Raw genomic sequence first — 20,388 nt, 5'->3', positions numbered from 1 at the left:
GTTCCAATCTTTTGTATAACTCTTAAATTTAAATATTTGATATGTCCCTAGAGCATGAATGGGCTGTGACTTGATAGCCGAAAGGCTGAATGGGCTTAGGATTTATATGATTTGAAGCTTAATTGCCCAGGGGTGGGTTGAAAGGGGGGGGGGGGGGCAGTATTCAGTTATATGCATTATGGAATGGTCCAACATAGCTCAAAATGTCATACACCCAAAAAGGATGGAAACTTGCCACCCCAAAATACACAAGCCTGTTGGTAAAATGTTCAATCCCAAAGAAATGCAGTGGACACATGTTATGTTGTAAATGTTTTTACAGCATATGTATTGTTATAATATTATTTGTTTTGGGCCCCCTGTGGCCCCTTATTTATCTTATGGGCCCCCCGAGGACAGGGCTCCTCGTTGTCTTATGTTGTAGTTTTTTCACTCGGTAGATTTGATTTTTTAGAGCTTTATTGTTAAAGAAACAACCGAATTTTGAAGTAAACACCTTTTATTACATGTATTATGCAGTATGTCTAGAAAACAAATCATTTTCATGAGCTTATCATTCTTCTCCTAAACAATTTTACTCCAACAGAATTCTAATGATTTGAATTCTTTCTGGTAGAAAATTTTCAGTCAGAGTAAATGGGAGAAAAGTGGAAACAATTTGTGGAAACAATCATACAATTTTTACAATCAAGCACCATACATAAAAGTGATGTGAAATAATCATAGATCCCCTCTCATTTCAAAAGCCCATTGCACCTTTTGAATACACAATATGCTGTGTCTTATATTATGTTGTAGTGCGAATTAAGAAACCCAGAAGTATAATACTGTGTTAGCTCTAGGGATTTAATACATAGAAACTTTTTAACCAACCTTTATCCATGCTCTTGGTTTATACTCGGATCATACTAAAAGTAGGAAAAACCTTCCCTCGCTAGAAAACATTATTACTAGAAAACCTAATTTCAACAAGGGGTCCATGGACCAGGGGCAGGGCCATAGCAGAGGATGGGGTGCAAATCTCCATTAACGTTGAAAGTCATATAATCTCATACCATTTTTACACCAAGCAGCATTCTTTAAGCATTGTCTTTGTAAATACGAAGGGGGTTCCCACTTTTTTCTTGACAGTGCTACAGAACTTGGGGGTCAGTTTGTAACCATACTTTCAAAAAGTGCAATAGTCAATAACACATAGCTTGAACAAATAAAACAAATATTCAAAAAAAAAAATTAATAAGTTTTTTTATCACTAAGAGTGGAATACAAAGAAGAAAATTCAATGATCTCTCTGTCCACCTTATAAATTTACTTATCTTTATCTTCTTTGCCATGGTCAATATCTGAAATAAATTGTAACAATTATATTTAGAAAAGAGGAAGGGGTTTCTTTTCAATTTGATGTATAGAGTGCAGTAGCTTATTATTTATGATGGACTTATTGCAGAGGAGCCAACTGAAACTACAGCCTCACACACTAATTTTATTTTATTTTTACTCAATTTAGCTATTTAATAATAAACTTTGGCTGCGCTGTATAAGATTTCTGGTTTTAAAATCAGCCAGAAAAAGCAAAAAAAAAAAAAAAAAATGATAGCAATAAATACGGCTAGGCTAGCTATCAAACGAAGCAGTCCACTTGACAGTAGGGAGGGCCCTTGTTTCCTAAACTTATTTCCTTGATGTGCAGAGCTCAACACGATATCATTTAAAGAAACCAAACGTCCCAGCAACTGGCGTCGCGTCCCATATAAAGACATACCGATTTCGAAAGCTACATAACCCCTTATTCTCAGAAAAATTTTTTCTAAGCCCAGAAAATTTTTGTAGAGAGAGCTTGGCAAATTACTACATGTGTTTGGGTTCGAAATCGGTGAAACATGTCGCTGCAGAGCTCCAATTCCCTTCGAATAAATACTCACCATCTTCCATATTTTTACTCCATCGCTTCGAAGCCTTGCACGAGATATCTTGGAAAGATGACTTAACACACTGGCTGCTCTAAAATTGCAAAAATCGACGGGAAAAAGCTTTTAAAGCGAAAAAGATATCTTTTCGGCGGTAAAAGGCGAGGGGCTTGAATGATGACGTCATAATCCATTTAGGCCGCCATATTTGTGTTTCCAGAAAAGGAATATTCTGAGCTGGCCACCATCCAAAAATACCAAGGGACTCCTCATATTTTACTGAAAGCAGGAAAATATGAATAACTTGTGCGATTAGTTTGCTTACTAATATGGAATGATGGAATGATAATATGGGCTAATTATATTTACAAGCCGCGATTTGTCTTACTATTTCCATTCACCATTTGCACCGACAACGTTTATTGAAATAGGTGTATACATTTTGTTTTCGTGCGCGCGATTTTAAGAGTGTGTCATTTCGTTTATTTTTTATAATTATTCACGCAAGTTAGCGTGAGTTAACGCGAAAAAAAAAAAAAACCGTGAGCGCACAAAAATAAAAGGGTTTGGGGAAGAGTTACTTTTTCCCAAACCCCTTACTCTCCTATTTCTTATATTTTTTGCTCGCTCAATTTTTCTGTGCGGTTGAGCTTGCGCGGTCAACATTTCAGCTAGTGTGCTTTAGCATCCTCTTTTAGTGCGGCTCTTAGAGTACTGGCGCCTAGGCAGAATACATTTCAACAAAAACCCACTAAAAGGCTTGCCATGCTTGCTACCTTTGCACTTTTACATATACGGCGCAAATTCAAATTGGCAGTCTTGGTACTATACCAAGGCTCATTATTCATTACGGACCATCTCGCCAATTATATGACACAGTGACACCTCCGTAGTCTGAGCCAGTAGGAGGTCGGTAGAAGTGAAACGCTAAAACGACGTCCTACCTGTAGTTAATATTGCCATGCCTGTGGTGCTGGCGACGAGAGGGGACTGGTGAATGTGTGGAACGCCTAGTCAAGACTATTCCATTGGAAATGAGAATTTTCAAGCAATATGGTTAGTTTTTCGAGTTATACATGTCTTAGACGCTCAAAAATATTATTTACAGTGTCTTTGAGAGGAATCATACAGTGCAATAAGATAAGGCTGCCAGTGACTTGTCGCAAATTGGGATATTCTGTCAGAGGTGCACAGAGCTCATCAACATCATGGACTACCGACTGTGAACAGCTAGAATTATACCAACAAGTGAAAAAGGCAGTTCAGTCAGAAAACATCGATGAGGTCTTGGAGATTATGCGATGCGCGAAAGCTCGCAACGTTGTGCCCCACACCAAGACGATTGCTTTAGCAATGCATTCTTGTTTACTAGTTAACAGACATCAAGATTTAGATAAACTCTATGCTGTTATGCAATCAAATTATGTGTCAATAGGTGAAGGCGTGCGCGCTATTCTTATACGCTCCTATACAGCAAGGCAGATGTGGGAGCATGCAATTGCAGAACTCTCGATAGAAGATAACACCCAGCTTCCAAGACACACAAGGTCCTTTAACCCCGTGATTATAGGATTGGCCAAATATGGGCATGTATCCAAAGCATTTGAGCTTTTTGAGAGGAAGAATAATATTGAGACCTCTTCCAAAAAAGATGTTGGTTTGGTATTGAACGTAGAATTGCTGAATGCATTACTTCGCGCATGTTTTATAGCCCCTCTTGGTAATGTGGATGGCAAAGATAGATCATTTGGCAAGTATGACACATGGAATTATAAAGATACAAATGATCAAACTAATTTAAGTCACAGATTAAATTCTTTTGACTATTCTAATGAAGAGCAAGTTGAACTTCATTCCCTTGGTACAAAGGTGTTTGATTTTCTAAATAAATCAGGCAACAAGCTCCCATCAGAAGTGACTGCCGTAGAAGAATGGTTTAAAAATGACCCAGTCCTATCATGGAAGTGGAGAACTTGTCAAATCAACCAGACTGGCTTTTGTAACAAATGTCAAGCTAATTTAAGGATCAAGCTCGCTGAAAACTATTTCCAAGATTTGGAAAATGAGATGTTACATGTGCTTGAGGATCCAATTAGCATTAAGGAAAGACTAAATCTGAGTAAGAAAAGCCACATTGAGTTTGTATCATTCAAGGAAGTATTGAGATCAACTAAACATCATTTTGATGTCATCATAGATGGACAGAATGTTGCTTTTGAGCGAGCTAGAAAGGCATGGGGCACTCACAGATTCAACTACAGAAGGATCAAGAATATGGTAGCTTATTTTGCAGCAAAAAACAAAACTATCCTCTTGGTTTTACACAAGCATTCCTTAGAGAAAGACCTGTCATTGGATTTTCTTAACTCATTGAAAGGATTGTGTGAGGTTTATGTAACACAGACAAACATGAATGATGATCTCTTGCTTCTTTATGCATGTGCAATCAATGGCATGGAAAATGACAGAACAAGCATTGTCACTGGTGACAAATGGAGGGATCACCGGCATTTGCTTCCCCAAGAGCTGCATTGGAAATTCCTTAAATGGGTTCGGCTGAATCAGATAACCTTCAAAGAAAGCAAGAATGGAAGGCTACATTTTTACAGAAACTTTTTTGATCCAGTTGTTCAAAAGTCATTTAAAAGATGGCATTTTCCCCGAACAGATGGCACCTGGAACTGTGCTGAGATTCAAACCAAGTGTGATTAGCAACGACAAATTAGAGTAGAAATGAAGAAATAGTCTATTTTTTAAATCTCCTTCAAATGTTTATTTTAGTATTTTGATATCTTTTTTCACTCCACAGACATTTTACTAGGGGTGGGCTCAAGGGGTATGTGACCCCAGTACATATAATTTGGCTTATTGTTTGCAAGAGTTTAACCATTTGGGATGCTATATGTATCTTCATCTACTTTAAGTATATTCTAACTTGAACCGGTACTCTATGTACTTGGATGTGTCTGTCAGTTTAAACAACAGACCAAGGGTCCAAACAAGAGACCAAGATTCTTTTGATTTTACATTCATTGTACTGTAAGATAGGTCATAATAAGATGGGTATCAATGTCATCAGGGCTGTGCCTTTTTCAGTCAGTGTTGGGGCGTGTGAAAAGTCCCTGAGGTAAAGCAAATAATGAACATTACTTAATTAACTTTGTTAATTATATTAAAATGGTCACAACTTATCTCAGCCATTTCACAGGAGCCTGTTCCTCCTCTAATAAACATCAATTTCAATAGAATTAAAATTACGAGAATAGAAAGGCCTGTGCAAACATTTCATACAATAACATCAGTATTATGGCATTTTTATAGCAGTGGTACTATAACAAAAAATGAAATATTTGTTTCTACAGAAAATAAACAATTATTTGTCACCCATCACTATCCTATACCCAATAGGTAGTAGTTAGTGTCTTACACATCAAAAAGGTTTGTAGATGTGATGAGATCCCCTGAAAAATTTAAGAAAAATATAAGGAGACATGAACAAATTAGATAATACTCAAAATGAAACCCTGCACTCCTTATTAAATATTTCCCATGGAAACCTCTGCATTCTTCCTCTTCATGCTATCCTATGCCCTAATTTTCTTAAAGACCACATGCAACATTGTACTCTGGAAAACTGGACATTGTTTGGCTTTGATACATTAACGTTTTAGTAAACAATGATAGAAAGCAAGAGCCACGATAAAGCAAACGATAAATTTCGATTTGCTCATTAATTGGATTTATTGTTGATTTCATCAAGGGGAATGAAAATATACTGTCCTTGAATATACTTTGACGACGGCGAGTCCAAGCTATGTATAAAATTTGCACAAAATAGTTCTTTTTTCCACACTGATCAGAACATCATCGGTTCCTTAGACAGAACGTTAGATCAGACCAAACATGGATTATTCTTGCACATTCCAAAGTCTCACATCCCACAAAAGGGAGAAAATTGTATAAAATTTCATGATTGAGTCCCTGTTGCTAGTTCTTGTCATTTGTTTTTCTCTTTAAACTCTTTCGTAGACTTTTTCACGACATCAATCCATTCTTTCAGTGTCCCTTCCACATTTGGTAATCCTGCGTAATTCTGCTGTATGTACGCACCTGAAATCACTCCTACAAATAACCCAAGAATAAGTCTCTTATTTATGTGAGAGAACACGACTCCAGCTACAAATCCCTTTAGAAGAGACAAATCCAAAGGCGCTTTTTTTTCTTGTTGTCTTCTATCTGGTTCGTCCGCCATCTTTGTACGAGGACCACTCTTGTTACCAGTCTACTCTCTTTCTCACAGGATCCTAAAAAGCGGGGGGAGGGGGGGGTCAAAGAACCCTCGGTTAGCAGTTTCACTCCACTCCACCCATCCCCATACCTGTTACTCCGGCAGGAGAAACCAGGCCCCCTTTAAGCCTTTCAGTAACACGCCAAGATAGATCACTTTGGGCCAGAATTACTTAAAGTAACCCTTTATTTTACGCGCGAAGGCGGATCATTTTTTAAAGGACAAGCTTCACAGCTTCATACAGAAGCTAAATTATGTAAAGCTCAAAATATATAAAATGCCTTTATTATATAGACACAGTAGATTGATATTGTTTTGACTGTAAAACAATTTCTAAGTACAGGGTGTCCTTTTCCGGTGTAGAAAAGTTCAATGTTTTCTGGGTTCTGGCTTTACTTCCGTTGCCACTAATATGAATAAATGGAGAAATAAGAGGTGCGAGAAGAAGTTTATTGTATTTCTCCGAAACTTTCTTTGAAGTCAGATTATATTATGCCTTTTTTATTGCTCATCGAATCTTACAGGCTTTCAGATTTTTCTTCTTTTTAGATTTCCCACCTGTGGCCCAGAACACACAATTTCGTGTCACTTAGTGGCTAATACATTATCGCGGCCCTCCCATAAAATCCCATTCACCTTCAAATAAGGGGGAGAATCCCGAATCCTATTTTCAAAATGTAATTAGATTAACGAATGGATTAAAGAGAAAATGACCAGTAGAGTAAGGAATGACTGTTTTACAGACCTTAAGGGTGAAGCTGGACTATATACAAATTTACAAATGTATGAGGTACATTAATCCATTGATCGTAAAATAGTATCATAATTCACAAACTCTATCTGATATCATGTGTCTTAGGCCAAAAAAGGATTGTTTGATTCTGCCTAATATGAACATCGGTGAAGAGCCCCCAAAATATATTTACATTTTCAGGCAGCTAATTTCAAATATAATCCATGAAATGAACTATGTAATCAATATTTATCATTTGTGACAAAAAGTTGCCCTTATAATTTTGAAAATATTGGGGACACATGCCTCCAGTGCCCAACCCTCTGCTACGGTTCTGCACTGAGCCTTTAGTTTGTTACATTATAAATTGCCTATAATACTCCGATGACCAGCCGAGATATAAAGCGCCTTGTTCCCAAGATATAAAGGGCATAGTGAGTGCGGAAATGAGAACAAAACGCAATAAAAAAGGGCCTCAAAAAGTAAAATTGCACGAAATGTCAAGAGTGATGTGCCGTGAGAATAAATGGACATTTGCTTTCCATAGACAAAAAGCAGGACATTACGAGGTTAAAAATATGCATTTAAGAATTCACGAATGCTCTACAAAGTGCTAGGATATATATTTTTTTTTAATCGCCAATGTTGGCGTTACAAAGACTGGCCTACACATAGTGTAGATAAAGTACTGCCAACTGGAAAACTCCCTTTCTAAGGAGTGAAAACAGTGGTGTTTATTAAATATGATATAAAAAAATTGCGTTTGTAGATAAAAGAGCTTTGTACAGATTCCATTTCCAAAATCAGCTTGAGAAAAATACGCGAATTCGCGAACGCATTTCTTTGTGTTCTGGATGAGAATGACATTTCTTAACGGCACAAAACTTTTCGTTCACGAACATAATATATTGTACATTTTTGGCCTTTGAAAGAGATTGTAGAGACATACGGTAACACCCGCCTTAACAGGGCAAGTTTGAACTAACGGCTCTTGTCCATTATGAACAAAATTCCTCATACCATGGAGCTATAACTCCCCGTTAAGGCGAATTCTACAGTATTTGTAAATGGCGTCAAACCAAGGTTTCTTGTTCCAAAGCATCTTTTCTGCTACTGTTGTGTTGTGATTGTGTTTCCCAGTGCAGCCATTTTTCCAGTTGCCAGTCAGAAGGATCAAATCCCATATCATTCACGCCTGACGATTTCAAACGCTCCCTTTCTCGTTCACGCGCTAAATCTTTCTCCACCTCACTAAGTAGCTGCGTTAGTTCACTAAGAATGGGACCCTCACTTCCCAAGTAGGATACCGCAGGCGAGGAGTTCGAAGTCGATGATGCCGACTCGGCAGAGTAAAATGGCGTCGATGGCGGCGAAGATAATGGAGTGGAGTATAACGAACGAGAAAAGGAGTGCGATAAAGCAGGGGATGGTGGCTCACTTTGTCCATTACCAAATCGACGCGGACCCCGAGATGGAGTGGGTGGGGTTCTTTGTCGCCTCGAGTATGTACTATCCTCTGGATTCGAAAGCTGGCGGGCGTATAGTCTTTGTTTGTATGCATTGCAGCATTCCTCAGGGTTGACATTTCTACTACTGCTGCGAACAGGCGGCACCGGTCCGTTGGACGTGACTGATCTTTCCCAAGTAGCAGTTGGAATGACACCAATTGTTGTCGAACCAGTAGGCGTGACACCAGAATGCGTGACACTAGGGTGCGTAACACCCGAATGCATGGCACTAGAATGAACGACTCCTATTGCACTGGGAGATGCCGTAGTCGTTCCTGCTGCCGTAGGAGAATAAATATTGTTTCCTCGTCGTCTATGTGGATACTCGGGAGGTGGTCGGCTGTTCAAACTTGCTGCACGAATGAATCCCGAAAAGGCGGTTCGTTCCGTGTTACCTTCGGAACATGCTCGGGCTCGTTCGTGAGTCTTGACCGTTAGCTCATTCGAGGGTTTCCGAGGTCGAGGACGGCACTCAAAGTCGTACATCTCCTCTTCATCGGCGCTGAAATGAATTAAAGTAATATTACTTTGTTTTGCGAATTGATTTGATTTATATGCAAGTATGTTCTGTCTGAAATCTCATACATTGTTATTATCCAGGGAAAATCGATTTGGGTCATGAAAAAGACACATTTTTAATTTTCAACACTAAACTACATAGGGTGAAAACAGTAGAACCTTGACTACTACTTTCTTTTGTCCCCACAACTGACAATCCATTGACGCAGCCGCATTTTGGTCAAGAGAAAAGTGTGAATGTACCATAGTAGGAAGAGAAGCACAATTGCAGAATATATATGTTAAATAAGGGGGCCCCGGCAAGCTTTCTGTGATTATATATTTTAGTTTCTTATTCAAAAAGGGCCCGAATACTGATATCTCATAAATACTATTTAATAAGGCCCCAAACTGCCAAACCCTGTATTCCCCGAATTTACACAAAGGGCTCACCTAGTCCGTATAGGGTTCTTTTTCCGGAGCAGGAAATCGAGGACTTCAGGCTCGTTATCAAGAAGGTACAGAAACACCTCGTGATGTATCTCAGCAGATATCTGTAAAAAGGAGATAAGGTATCAGGGAACCCAACGGCCTTAAAGTTATACTGGTCGGAGGCCTTTGCAAAGGGAGAGAAAACGTCACAACTGGTGTGTCAAATTCCGGAAAGCTCGATGTCAAATGAAAAACAACGGAACTTTCATATAACGAAGCTCCATCCTGTGGACCTTCTCAATATAATGGACACATTTTTTTTTCCTCCGAGAGTGTCCGTTATGTGGAGAGACATACTTCGCGCCACACACTAAACTTAACACATACGTTGAATTTCATTTCTATGTATTGATAATGTACATTTTTTCTATTCTTGAAAAAATTCACTAGTGTACCTAAAATCTGAACATAGTGGCTCGATGCGTTGCAAGAATTACGCCTTATATGAATGTAAATAAAAAGAGAGTATGAGAATACAAAAGAATGCAATGGAGATTATCCTTGGGCTACAAGGGCGTTGGGAGCAGAGGTTGTTTGGTAAATTGATTTAGAAATAACAAACAACGAAACTCCCCTCTGATTTGGTCGAATTTTGCCTTGTTTTGCGACGCGCTCTCCGTGTTTACGTAGATACCCGAACAAGTTACGTTGCGTAATCCGAGCTACTACCCCGTGGCGCGCGAACAGTCCCCGACGCGTTATACGAAACGTGCCCGACCTCTGTTCCCAACGCCCTTGGAGCTATCAAGAAAAATAAGATATAGAAAATGAATTATGATAATGATCACTTCGTGTGATGCTCAAGATATCCAGTTATTTTTCAATTTATTTCTCAAGCACTGAATGTCCCCCTTTTGCTCCGCCGCATAACTTGTGCATGGCTGATATTATACCATGAATAGTTCCTTGCTGTAGTCAATAAGATCCTTGGTCACTTCAATGACTTTTTTGGTTTCTTCAGCTCTTGCAATATCGTCCACTGAATATCCGTTGCTACCGGATTTAACCTGTAAATCAAAGCACAAGTCGTAGCCAAACAATTAGGACTGGGGCTAGCGGGGTAGAGGTATAGCTGTTTCCCCCCCCCCCCCCCTCTCCCCTGAGGGCGTCTGCCCTAGTTCCCTTCCTAGGAATAAAAGGAACGGTTATGGTCCATAACAATGCAAGCATAGTCAATATTGAAAGGGAAAAATAAACAGAAAAAAAATGTTCTGGTAAAACAACAACAGAACTCTGAAGATGTCTGAGCTCTAGAAAATAAACAATAATATGTGTATTAGGGACAGACAGGGGCTCATAAGTAGGGGCAATATTACGTAGGGTACTATAAAAATGTCACAGCGTTTCCTAGGTTCAGGCTAGGGGGGTTTGACACCCTGTCCATGAGCACTTGCGCGTGATTTTCTGAGTTAGCAGCAAAAAAAGGCGCAAAATTCGCGGGAAAACTCCGTCAAAATGTATCGAAGAAAATGTCAAATTATCTTTATAAAACGTGTAAAACAAGTAAAATGAAAGCTAAAGAATTAAAGTTGGAGTCACAAGCTAGCTCATGTGTGTTTTTTTTCATACATTATGAAATAATGGTGAGTAGATTTGGGTTGTGAGTTAAGAGATGCAAATTTAGATTCCGAAACATTGCCCCGCCGTCTTGTTTGGTTAATCAATTGGTCTTTGAAAATTGATCACGTCATCTTGCTGTCCTTCTTGTTTTACTGGGGTTGCACGAGCCGGTTGTCTTAGCTTTTGACTAACTAAAATAACATATCAAGCACAGATTTGATGAGGATTTGCCAGAAGAATAATTAGACTACAACTTAGCCTTGAGTCCGAGGAATATTTTGCCAACTTTGATTAGAAAATGAGGTTATTGTAGGTGTATTTTATTTTTAAAACTGTCTGCGTGCACTTCACGGGCAATCGAAAATAACGCCATTCCCGGCGCGCGCACGCTATTTTTTACAAGTTCGTTATTTTGTAGCCATTTTTAGCTGTAGGAAACAAATTTCTCGTGACCCTTAGTGCAATATTTACCAAGAAAAATGAAAATACAGTATAAAAGGCATAGGTAGTGTAATTAAATCGTTAAATCGTCCGGGATTGAGTAATTAAGACTCGTGGGAGAAGGCCGCGGATTTGAAAGGCAAATAAAACATCTGTTTTCAAATTTAAATCTTGAATTTTCATTGTCGAGGCATTCGGCGATAATCAAGCTAGTGTTTTTCTCGGAGCTATTCCATCTTGCAAGGTTTTCCTCGGAATGCCTCGGAGCTATTCCATCTTGCTCATACCGCCTTCATTACTAAGATCATCTGCGCGCCATTACGACGCGCGGCGGTTGATAATATGCTTTGACGAAGCGCATCATGGGAAGGGTGTCAAACCCCCCTAGGATCAGGCTATTTTTAGACGAGCGCGCACGAACGGGCCAATCAGCTACTTTGACGTTGGTCGCGCGCGCGAGTGACGTGAGGCTGCACGCGCAAATTACAGTTAAGAAGAATATATTTTTATCTATAATCCGTCGGTTTTGTTTGTTTACCAGAAGAATTGCAAGCTAGAATTCAAAGTCATAGGAAGGGTTGGATTCATATTAAAGAAGAGAGCAACAAAAAAAAGTACCGAAGAGAGAACATAGCTTTTTGTCTGAGACTGCGCGTGCAGTTGAGCTCAGTCAAAACGTCAACACAAAGGTTGGATCTGATTAGCTCATCCGCGCGTCTAAAAATAGCCTGATCCTAGGCCGTGACACCTATATAGTACCAGAACATGGGGAAGTTGATTGCCCCTACTTATGAGACCCTGGGACAGACCATTAGAAAAGTGAAGGTAGGGGGGGGGTGGGTGGGGAGGTTTCAGTCACGCATGTTTTTTTCTCTCTCTAAGACGTGCATGATTTTTTTTTCCTTTGTGAGAACTTGCATTTTTTTTTTCAGGTGCTATTTATGTTGATAAGGATTAAGACAGTTATCGTTTTTTTAAATACTAAAATCAATATGGAATTATTTACTTATAATTTACTTATTTAGTGTTCCCAAAATCAGTATATAGCGATTTTCGCGCGCTATGAAACGGATATTTCGAATTTCGCTCCGCGGGCAAGTGTCAGATCCAGTCAGACGCTTTTCGTCAATATTTTAAATATTTTTTTAATATTTTGAACCAACGATTTCTGATTTTATCCAACTGGACCTCAGGGTCGATGAACAGCGGCAGGATATATTTAACCTGAAAACACAACAGAACTACCTAAAAGTGGACCTGTTGTGGGACACCCCTGAAAACAAAAGAATACCTAAGTCTTCCTCAAACCTTCAAAGATCGTTGCCAATATAAGCAACATGTTAGGGCCCCATACATTTTTTTCAGGTTTTTCATATCAATCAATGGCTGTCGTTTTTCTAAAAAGTCTAAAAAAGCCTGGGGCGAGCGCGTGGAGACCTGTGATATTCTAAAACGGTAGGGACTTAGGTACTAGACTCTATTTCCAAAATGGCTGCCAACAAAATCGTAGTAAACACGAATTCCTGCAAGTTTAGGTGGAAATTATCAGCTTACAAAGCTCTAAAGCGATAAAAAAGCGAAAGAATGTTTAAAGCGGACTCCCAAATATGGCATGTAATGCCTAATAAGGAAATGGCCGAGCGAGCTAGAAAAACGACAGTTTTTAATTAAAAGAAAAATAAAATTTAAAATTTACAATAATTGTTTATTCAATTCTCACCTTGTGCAGAATGTTGGGCCCAATAAGCGTCGCTAAGTTTTTGGAATTCATCTTGTTTCCAGGAATCTGTGAATAAAGCGAGGAGAAAACCAAATTAGTTAATGAGAGGGGAGGGAGGGGTTGTGATGTCCGTTTATGGTCTGACCGAGAGAGTGTGGTAACTAGTGTGGGTTTCTTTGGGGGAAAATGGCGGGACATTGCACTGGACATTCGAAAGAGAAAGCAAAAGGAATCTTCAGGTATTGATAACATTTTTTTGCAAGCCTTTCTGATTCAAGGGTTTGATGGAGTGGATTTCTTTGGAGTTGTACTGACACGGTATAAAGTGTACTTTTTGTGGGGGTAGAAACTAGTTTGTCAGTTAAAGTTCACTCACATCACATCCCATGTCGTCGATTTTATCTTCAGCATAAAAGTCAACCTTTGACAGAAATGCTAAAAGGGCGTTGAGGGTGTCTCTGTTTGCAGCTGGGAGAAGACAACATAGCAACTGGAGGGCTTCAATTTCTTTGGCAGTGTCTGAAATTCCTGGTAAGACCCATTTAAAATTCATGAGAATTGTCAGAATGCATAGAATATAAACTTTAATACATGCTTTTTGGAGTGCATCTATCAACCCCAGAAAATCTCAAGGCTTGATAATTTTTTTGGGGGGAGGGGAGGAATATACCCTGACAGGGGACTCTTAAGCTTAAGCAGCTAAATGGCGTCTTCTGTGTGCTGATTGGCTTTAAGCCAATCAGCACACAGAAGACGAATGCTGTTCAGATAGCTCTCGTGCACAATGATGCTACACAAGGAATTAATATTTATCACTGACAGCAAATAGTCAAAATTTCGATTTTCCATGAAGGATTTTTGTGAAGAGACAAAAATATTAAAATTTGGGAGATTTGATGCTCCACAAGGAAGAGCGATAGAAGATGTCCAAAATCTTGAGACTCCCTCCTAATGCAGGAGAGTTGACAGGTATGGTAGTTAAATACCATCTTCCAATAGCATCACATCTTTTAACTGCTTAAAGAATTACAAAACGTTGTATTATAAACTGGATGAAGAAGGCAAGGTGTCTTTACAGTGTCTTTCATGCTTTCTTGTTCTACAAATTAGTGCCATGGCACAGTCTTCAGTTGAAAAATAAAGTAGATGAGTTTTACAACAGAAATTTCTTATTCAAGTTTTCATGAAACTTCAATGCCAATATACTAAATGCATATGTTGAATTTCATGTTTTTCCTTTTCTTTCAACCTTTACTTTATTAATCGACCAACCAACTAACAGGAAAGTGTGGCCACTTATGAATTTCAACAAGCCACTCCTGTGTTATTATTTAAATGCAGATATAGAAAGGTATATGCCATGTTTGACCCTGCATTGTGCAGTAGTGTAAATTGTGGTTCATGGTAGTAGAGGTACTACTTTAAATAATTTCTGGTACCACGTACCTTGGGTTTCAAGAAAGGCAGAGTACAGCTCTCTTGTAAGCAGAGGCTCAGGGAGATCTCGAAGGTACTCCTTAAATAATGCAGCTACATCATGGGGATTATCCTCAGCATTAAACTGTGTTTTCTCTCCTGAATCAAACTGTTCTCTCATCTGACATTTTTTGAGAAAAAAAACACACACAAGAATATTATGTTAGCTTAATTTTTATTTTAATTTTTAAGAAACACTCATCTGGGCTTAATTTTTGCTCTAACCTGTCCTTTCAAATGTGATTAGCAATTGGTAAAAAGTCTTACAGCTTTTGAAAAATGCTCATTGTGTTTCTCTTTGATTTGCTATTTTAGTTTGAACACTGGTTAGGACATAATTCCATAATACTTTTTTTTAGGTTTTTCCAAAAATAGATCCTCTTTTCTTACTTGTAAAACTATTCAGTCTTAGAACTCTAATGGGAGGTTTTTTGCCCAAACGTAGGTCAAAACAAAAACAAAAGTGAAATTAATGACTGGGCATGTTAGTTATCCTCTAGATGTGATAAAGACTGCATATCTCTTGAAAGCTCCATAAATACCACTTGTTTACACTAACTCAAAATAGATCCAGGTATATCTCCACACTTCTAAAGTCTGCATGATTGATCCTTTAAAAGCTACAAGCAGGCTTTCTTTGCCAAATTAAACTAAGCCCATCAAACAGTAGTCATGTAGTTTGTGACAAACCAACAGGAAATTATGCCGCTTATATAATCAAGCAGTGACACCCACATTTCGTAAAGCATTTTTTGAATAGTTTTGATTGCATTATCAACAGTGGATTCCTTTTTTACCTGCTTCATCCGTTTCTTAGATCCTCCTGTCCTGAATATGCCAAGGACATGCAGACCTGTGTATTACACAAAGAACGTGGTCAACTCTAGACTTCTCTTGACTGACACAATTGATTATACAAAAAGCTTGGGAATAGGAATTAAGAAAAATATGCTACCCTTTTCAAATTGGTTCACAGAATCTAGTATACGCTGTTTATATCCATGTATATGGCTCACTTTTCTACTCCAGAATGACCTTCAAATCAGGATGCATCTTGTACACAGAACTTCATCTTAAAAATCTAAGATCACTGACCTTAGTTTGCATAACATTTAAAGAAAGGAATAAATTTTTACATAGCAAGTTGTGATAACGTACCATAATTCTCTAGATGCTCAATAGCTTGATTCACTATAGTAGGGACTTGAGGTGATGCCGGCGATAAGTATGACTGCTTGTCAATGATACATGATGCAGATGCTGAGGATGATAGTAGTGTTAAGGCATCTATTAATCTTGACTTCCAGCTGGGTGATCCAGGTTGCTCACTTATGCCATTGGATCTCTTTGAATCCGCACTCTCACTAAATCCTCTGTTGAAATTCTGGTTGATGCTTGATGCAGAGTGTCGGCGTACTCTAGTAAGCGCCTCTTGACTGCTGTCTTTGCTATCACTACCACTTGATCCGCTGCTGCTGCTACTGCCTTGCTTGGATTTTTTAACAATGCCATTGCTAGTGTCTGGAGTGGCCTTGGCTACAGCTTTCCTAAGTGGTATGGCAAACACTGCTGAATCTGAATGTTCGAAGATAAGATAGAGATAAGATGTTTTAAGATGTTTACATATCTTTGGATAAATTTCAACAGGAGTTAGTGTAGAGGGGTAGTCAGCTCTCTTGTGGGATTTATTATTTTATACAAAACACAGAGACTCAAAAAGGCTGACACCTGCAATCTCCCCCTCTTCCCTCTTCCTGTATCTTCCCCCCTTATCAAGTATTCCAGTATCAAATGGCCAATTGTAAAAAAAAGTGTAACATTTGCCGATTCTTCATATTTTGGTGGTCAGGGTTGTGGGCTTCACCTGTACCTTGCCTCCCCACCTACACGCCCTTGTGTACGTATAGTATACCTTTTTCCTTATCGCTTCCCAGTGCTAAGCGGCTTTTAAGAGACAGAGCTCTCTTCAATGAAGATGACCTTTTGTATGGTCGAGATGCTGAAATCCAAAAGTATGTGGTAAATTCACTGATAAAACTATAATTTTTTTGTTCTACTATTAAAGCATAATAAAGGATAGCAGATCTAAGTAGGTCCCCAAAAAGCTCTACAGAATAGATCGAATAACACAATAGACAAATAAGATATTACCACAGTTACACTATCTGTGCTAAAAACTGGGTGGATCCTTGTTTTTTTACAATGACTAATATTTAGGGTCTAACAGTTAGGCCTTGACTACACTTATCAAAGAACAGAGGCGTTGTTGTTTGTCTTATTTGGACTATAAAATACAGGGATGACAACAAGAACGGCTAAGTTAGATGGTATTAGACTTTTTCACCAAGTGCTTATAATTGTGTTTTTTTGGGGGGTGAAGAGCCTTATCTATCCCAACTACGAATTCACAACAATGCTTGATGCTTTATTCGCATTACTTTTTTATTTCGTTTAACAAAATCATTTTCCATAAGAATCTGTCAATCTATGTTGGCACGTGGCTGTCAAGTTCATAAGCATGCCCCAGATTTATACAAGCGGAAGTAGATATCGATGAAATAATATCAAAGCACAATTCCATCAAACTCAGGAAATATTTTATATCACAAAGGCTCCAGAAATTCATTCTTAAAATAACTTTTTATTTGCTCAGATAATAATACTCGATAAACATCGCAGTGCTATTTTAGCTATCATTAAAATACAGTGACGCAATTACACTCATTCTTTTTGCCAAATTTAAAGAGACAATTCCGCTATGGAATAGAAGATTGCAGTCCCCGCGTGTTCGGTTTGGCACGAGTATGTAGCATTGAGAAAATGGCTGGGTTTGTGGTTATTATTGCAATTAATGCATTCTTACTCACCCTTGGGAATCGTTACATGGCTGCGAAGAATATGTTTACGCAGCTTCAACAGTGCCACTTGTTGCAGCGCTAAGCGCTCAGGCTCCGAAAGCTTCCCTACTTTGATCGGAGTTAGCAGAACTTTCCTACCACCAACAGAGCACCAAGTACAGTCTTCCTGTGTAGTTTAGGCACATCATCAACACTTTACGTAATAGAAAATACAAACCTCGCTTAAGTTTAATTTGCATTAACTGGGTTTGTATTGTTGTGCGTAATTGAAAAGCGCTCGGTTGTGAAATTATAATATATGAAATTTCTTATCTAAGAAGGCAACAGCAGCGATTTTATTCTCTGGAAGAAAAAATGCTGAAATAATTTCGAGCGATAACGAAGGGTTTATTTCAGCTACTAATTATTCAAGCTAGCGCAACAGCAAAGAGCCAATTACTTGTGCGCTTCCGTGAGAGAAATGTGAAGTTTGTCATATGGGTGCTCTTCTCTGACCCGTATAGCAATCACTAGACGTGATCTGACAGCTTGTATGACTACTAGAGAGACCGTATTGAGTCTGTTATAGTGGAAAAATTCCTACCCGTCAAGCGTACTAAATCACCCAGACGCATTAACTGCAAAGCTTACATAAAGCGACACTTCGACTTCACTTAACATCCCCGTAAACAGAATATAATGGACACGGGTGCCACTCGGCCCGACACAAAGCCCAGAGAATTTCCCGGAGCTTACGTCCATATTTCAATAACTTACGTTAGCGTCCGGGCTCCAAAGCGAGTTACCGGCGTTTGGGATGACTTTGGGACGGTTCCTCCACGGTTTAGTGAAAAACCGGTCCTTTTGGCTCCCTTTCCTCTGCATACCTATAGTGAAATAATCAAATTACTAAACCAATTCCATCACATTCATCGTCGCCTTGCATAGTTACACTATATCGTATTGTAAGCGGGCACCGGGGCCGCCATTTTGACATGGTGCTCTTAGAGGCTTTCGGGAGGGGGTCGGCTTAGCTCTCTCCCTCACCCGTGCCGTGATGCCCATGTTTTGACGGACTCTCGGTGGTTTTGGCTGGTTCGCGGTGCTCGCGGTTTTCAGGTAAGGCGTAGGCCGTGCGGTAATTGCGGTAGAGTCTCTCAAAATCATCGTTCATTGTCGATGGAAGTTGCTCCACGATCCGACAAAATGGCGAGCTCCTATCCGCTTGAACTTTGCTTGATAAATCAATGCAATTCGTATTCGGCACTACCATTAATACATTTTGCTGAGGTATTAAGCAACAAGAAGAGGGCTTTCCTCAATCGTGGTCATTCGGGATTGATGCTTGGTAGATTTTAGCGCTGTATCCCAGGGTTCTACCCTACCATGCTAGAAAGAAGTTCTTGAGTGGAACTATTTTGTAGTGAGCCGTGACTGAGTTGCTAATGAGTCGATGATTGACAAACAGGCTGATCCTATTAATTAAAATCAATAAACTAGGCGATCTGATTGGATGGGAGACAAAAGAGCCCTGACGTCACGTGTTTAAGGTCAACTTTCTCGTAAGACAGAAGAACCCACCAAAAACGAGAAAGATTTTCCAAAGAAATTTTAATCCACCAGAATTCTTAACTCATTATAATAATAGTTTCTGCGGAATACCCAATTGGAACTCTCTTAAATTGGCAAGTTTCGCAATAGCCAAAGACCGAAGTAGTCAACATTGAAATTGTAGTTTGCGTGTGAAGAGACGTTTGTTTTGACAATGTCTATTACTTGAAAAAAAAAAATGCTTTTCAAAAAGACTTTTTCGAGACAGATTAACTTTGAATGTTTCGCTTGGAAAAAGATAAGTGTATAGATTCTCTTTTTTTTTCGCTGCTGTATCTCACGCAGACTTCAATGGATCTACTTATGTAGTCTTTAAGAGCTTCAGTGCATTTTTTTGGGAAGACAAGTGCCTTGACACATTACATACATCTAAGGTCTATGGCATGGAAGTTTGCCATGGCCGTCCCATTTGCTTTCAGAACACGACATGTGTGTTTACATTTCTCCAGGAAGACAACGTGATCTCTTTGCTTACCGACTTGTATTTCCTTCGGAACTGACGGCCCTGCTGAATTACAAGCTAACCCTTCAGAGACAAACGAGAAAATATAGGAAAACTGGAAAAGGAAGCACTGAGACGCCTGCTAACATGAGGGCACAAACTCGGCGGTAGATAGCATTGCTTATCTAAGATTAACAAATCTTGACTCAGTCTTGACTCCAGTTTGAGGAAGAAATAAGCCGTAGAAACAATATTTTCAAGTGTAACAGAATGTTTGGCATTCTTCGAGATTAAACCTTTCGCAAATGCCTAGCACCCTCAGCTTCGAAAATCCTCCATTGTTTTTACATGGTTCCAGCATGGTCCTCGTTATAGTTATTTCCTGAAAGTGCATTTATTTTATAACCGTCGTTTTGAAGTATCCCCTCTCACCGAAGCCTTTCATGAGCTTTTTTAGTATACATTGATATTGTGCGCTCGCGCATGCCACTGAGCTGCACGTGACTATGTGCACGACTGACCACTACTTACTCACCCCTACCCACCAAGTTTACAAGATACTAGCTAAATATAGAACATGGAAGGAGCGTGCTTCTCAATCATGACACATATTCACCCTTGACACCCTATAGTCATGTTTCTTTAATGATAAGGATGATATGTTCGCTTTGATAGTTTAGTTACCCTGTGGCAAGCCGTTTTCAGGAGTTAAGTAGGCATGGTTATTTTTAACGTCTGCAAATGCTTTCATTTGTCTCTGAACACGCTCAAACAAATCTACTTGCTGTACTAAGGTTCCATTTCTTCCTGATCTCCTAACCCCTGTTATTGTGTACGCCTAGTCATAGCGACTCCTTATATTGTGTACGCCTAGT

General features: G+C 39.1%; 2 protein-coding genes and 2 long non-coding RNA genes across 6 annotated transcripts in view; 2 read left to right on the top strand and 2 right to left on the bottom strand.

The window, feature by feature from the left end:
• Positions 1 to 1,153: 1,153 nt before the first annotated feature.
• On the bottom strand, positions 1,154 to 2,114 carry LOC125573162. The gene is made up of 2 exons (XR_007313980.1): positions 1,923 to 2,114; positions 1,154 to 1,343 (listed from the first exon to the last, which is right to left on the bottom strand). It is a non-coding gene; the product is annotated as an uncharacterized LOC125573162 (long non-coding RNA).
• Positions 2,115 to 2,920: 806 nt separating this feature from the next.
• On the top strand, positions 2,921 to 5,294 carry LOC5521958 (mitochondrial ribonuclease P catalytic subunit). The gene has a single exon (XM_001641673.3). The coding sequence runs from the start codon at positions 2,961 to 2,963 to the stop codon at positions 4,617 to 4,619; it is 1,659 nt and encodes a 552-aa protein (XP_001641723.2). The 5' UTR covers positions 2,921 to 2,960; the 3' UTR covers positions 4,620 to 5,294.
• A 329-nt stretch (positions 5,295 to 5,623) lies between these two features.
• Positions 5,624 to 20,388, bottom strand: part of LOC5521959 (rho GTPase-activating protein 6) — a 16,991-nt gene continuing 2,226 nt past the window's right edge. Inside the window, exons 1-12 of one of the 3 annotated variants that reach the window (XM_001641790.3) lie at positions 18,508 to 19,155; positions 18,238 to 18,347; positions 17,491 to 17,647; positions 16,536 to 16,622; positions 15,782 to 16,198; positions 15,421 to 15,476; positions 14,594 to 14,744; positions 13,524 to 13,675; positions 13,148 to 13,213; positions 10,320 to 10,433; positions 9,388 to 9,488; positions 5,624 to 8,938 (exon numbers count right to left, since the gene is read on the bottom strand). In XM_001641790.3, the coding sequence (XP_001641840.2) occupies positions 8,002 to 8,938; positions 9,388 to 9,488; positions 10,320 to 10,433; positions 13,148 to 13,213; positions 13,524 to 13,675; positions 14,594 to 14,744; positions 15,421 to 15,476; positions 15,782 to 16,198; positions 16,536 to 16,622; positions 17,491 to 17,647; positions 18,238 to 18,347; positions 18,508 to 18,733 (2,574 nt within the window). In that variant the 5' untranslated portion in view covers positions 18,734 to 19,155 and the 3' untranslated portion in view covers positions 5,624 to 8,001. Of the gene's footprint in view, positions 8,939 to 9,387; positions 9,489 to 9,696; positions 10,168 to 10,319; positions 10,434 to 13,147; positions 13,214 to 13,523; positions 13,676 to 14,593; positions 14,745 to 15,420; positions 15,477 to 15,781; positions 16,199 to 16,535; positions 16,623 to 17,490; positions 17,648 to 18,237; positions 18,348 to 18,507; positions 19,175 to 20,388 lie in introns of those variants that run through there. The other 2 variants (XM_032367356.2, XM_048733864.1) reach the window with 2 other exon arrangements.
• The window catches only part of LOC116604650, a 22,581-nt gene continuing 15,467 nt past the window's right edge, over positions 13,275 to 20,388 (top strand). Inside the window, exons 1-2 of the long non-coding RNA XR_007314066.1 lie at positions 13,275 to 13,386; positions 13,556 to 13,678. This is a non-coding gene — a long non-coding RNA (uncharacterized LOC116604650). The remainder of the gene's footprint in view (positions 13,387 to 13,555; positions 13,679 to 20,388) is intronic.

This window comes from Nematostella vectensis, chromosome 10, assembly GCF_932526225.1.
Source record: "Nematostella vectensis chromosome 10, jaNemVect1.1, whole genome shotgun sequence".
NCBI lineage: Eukaryota > Metazoa > Cnidaria > Anthozoa > Actiniaria > Edwardsiidae > Nematostella > Nematostella vectensis.
The sequence above is the reverse complement of the archived record's forward strand: the minus strand, read 5'-3'. Positions and strand labels throughout refer to the sequence as shown.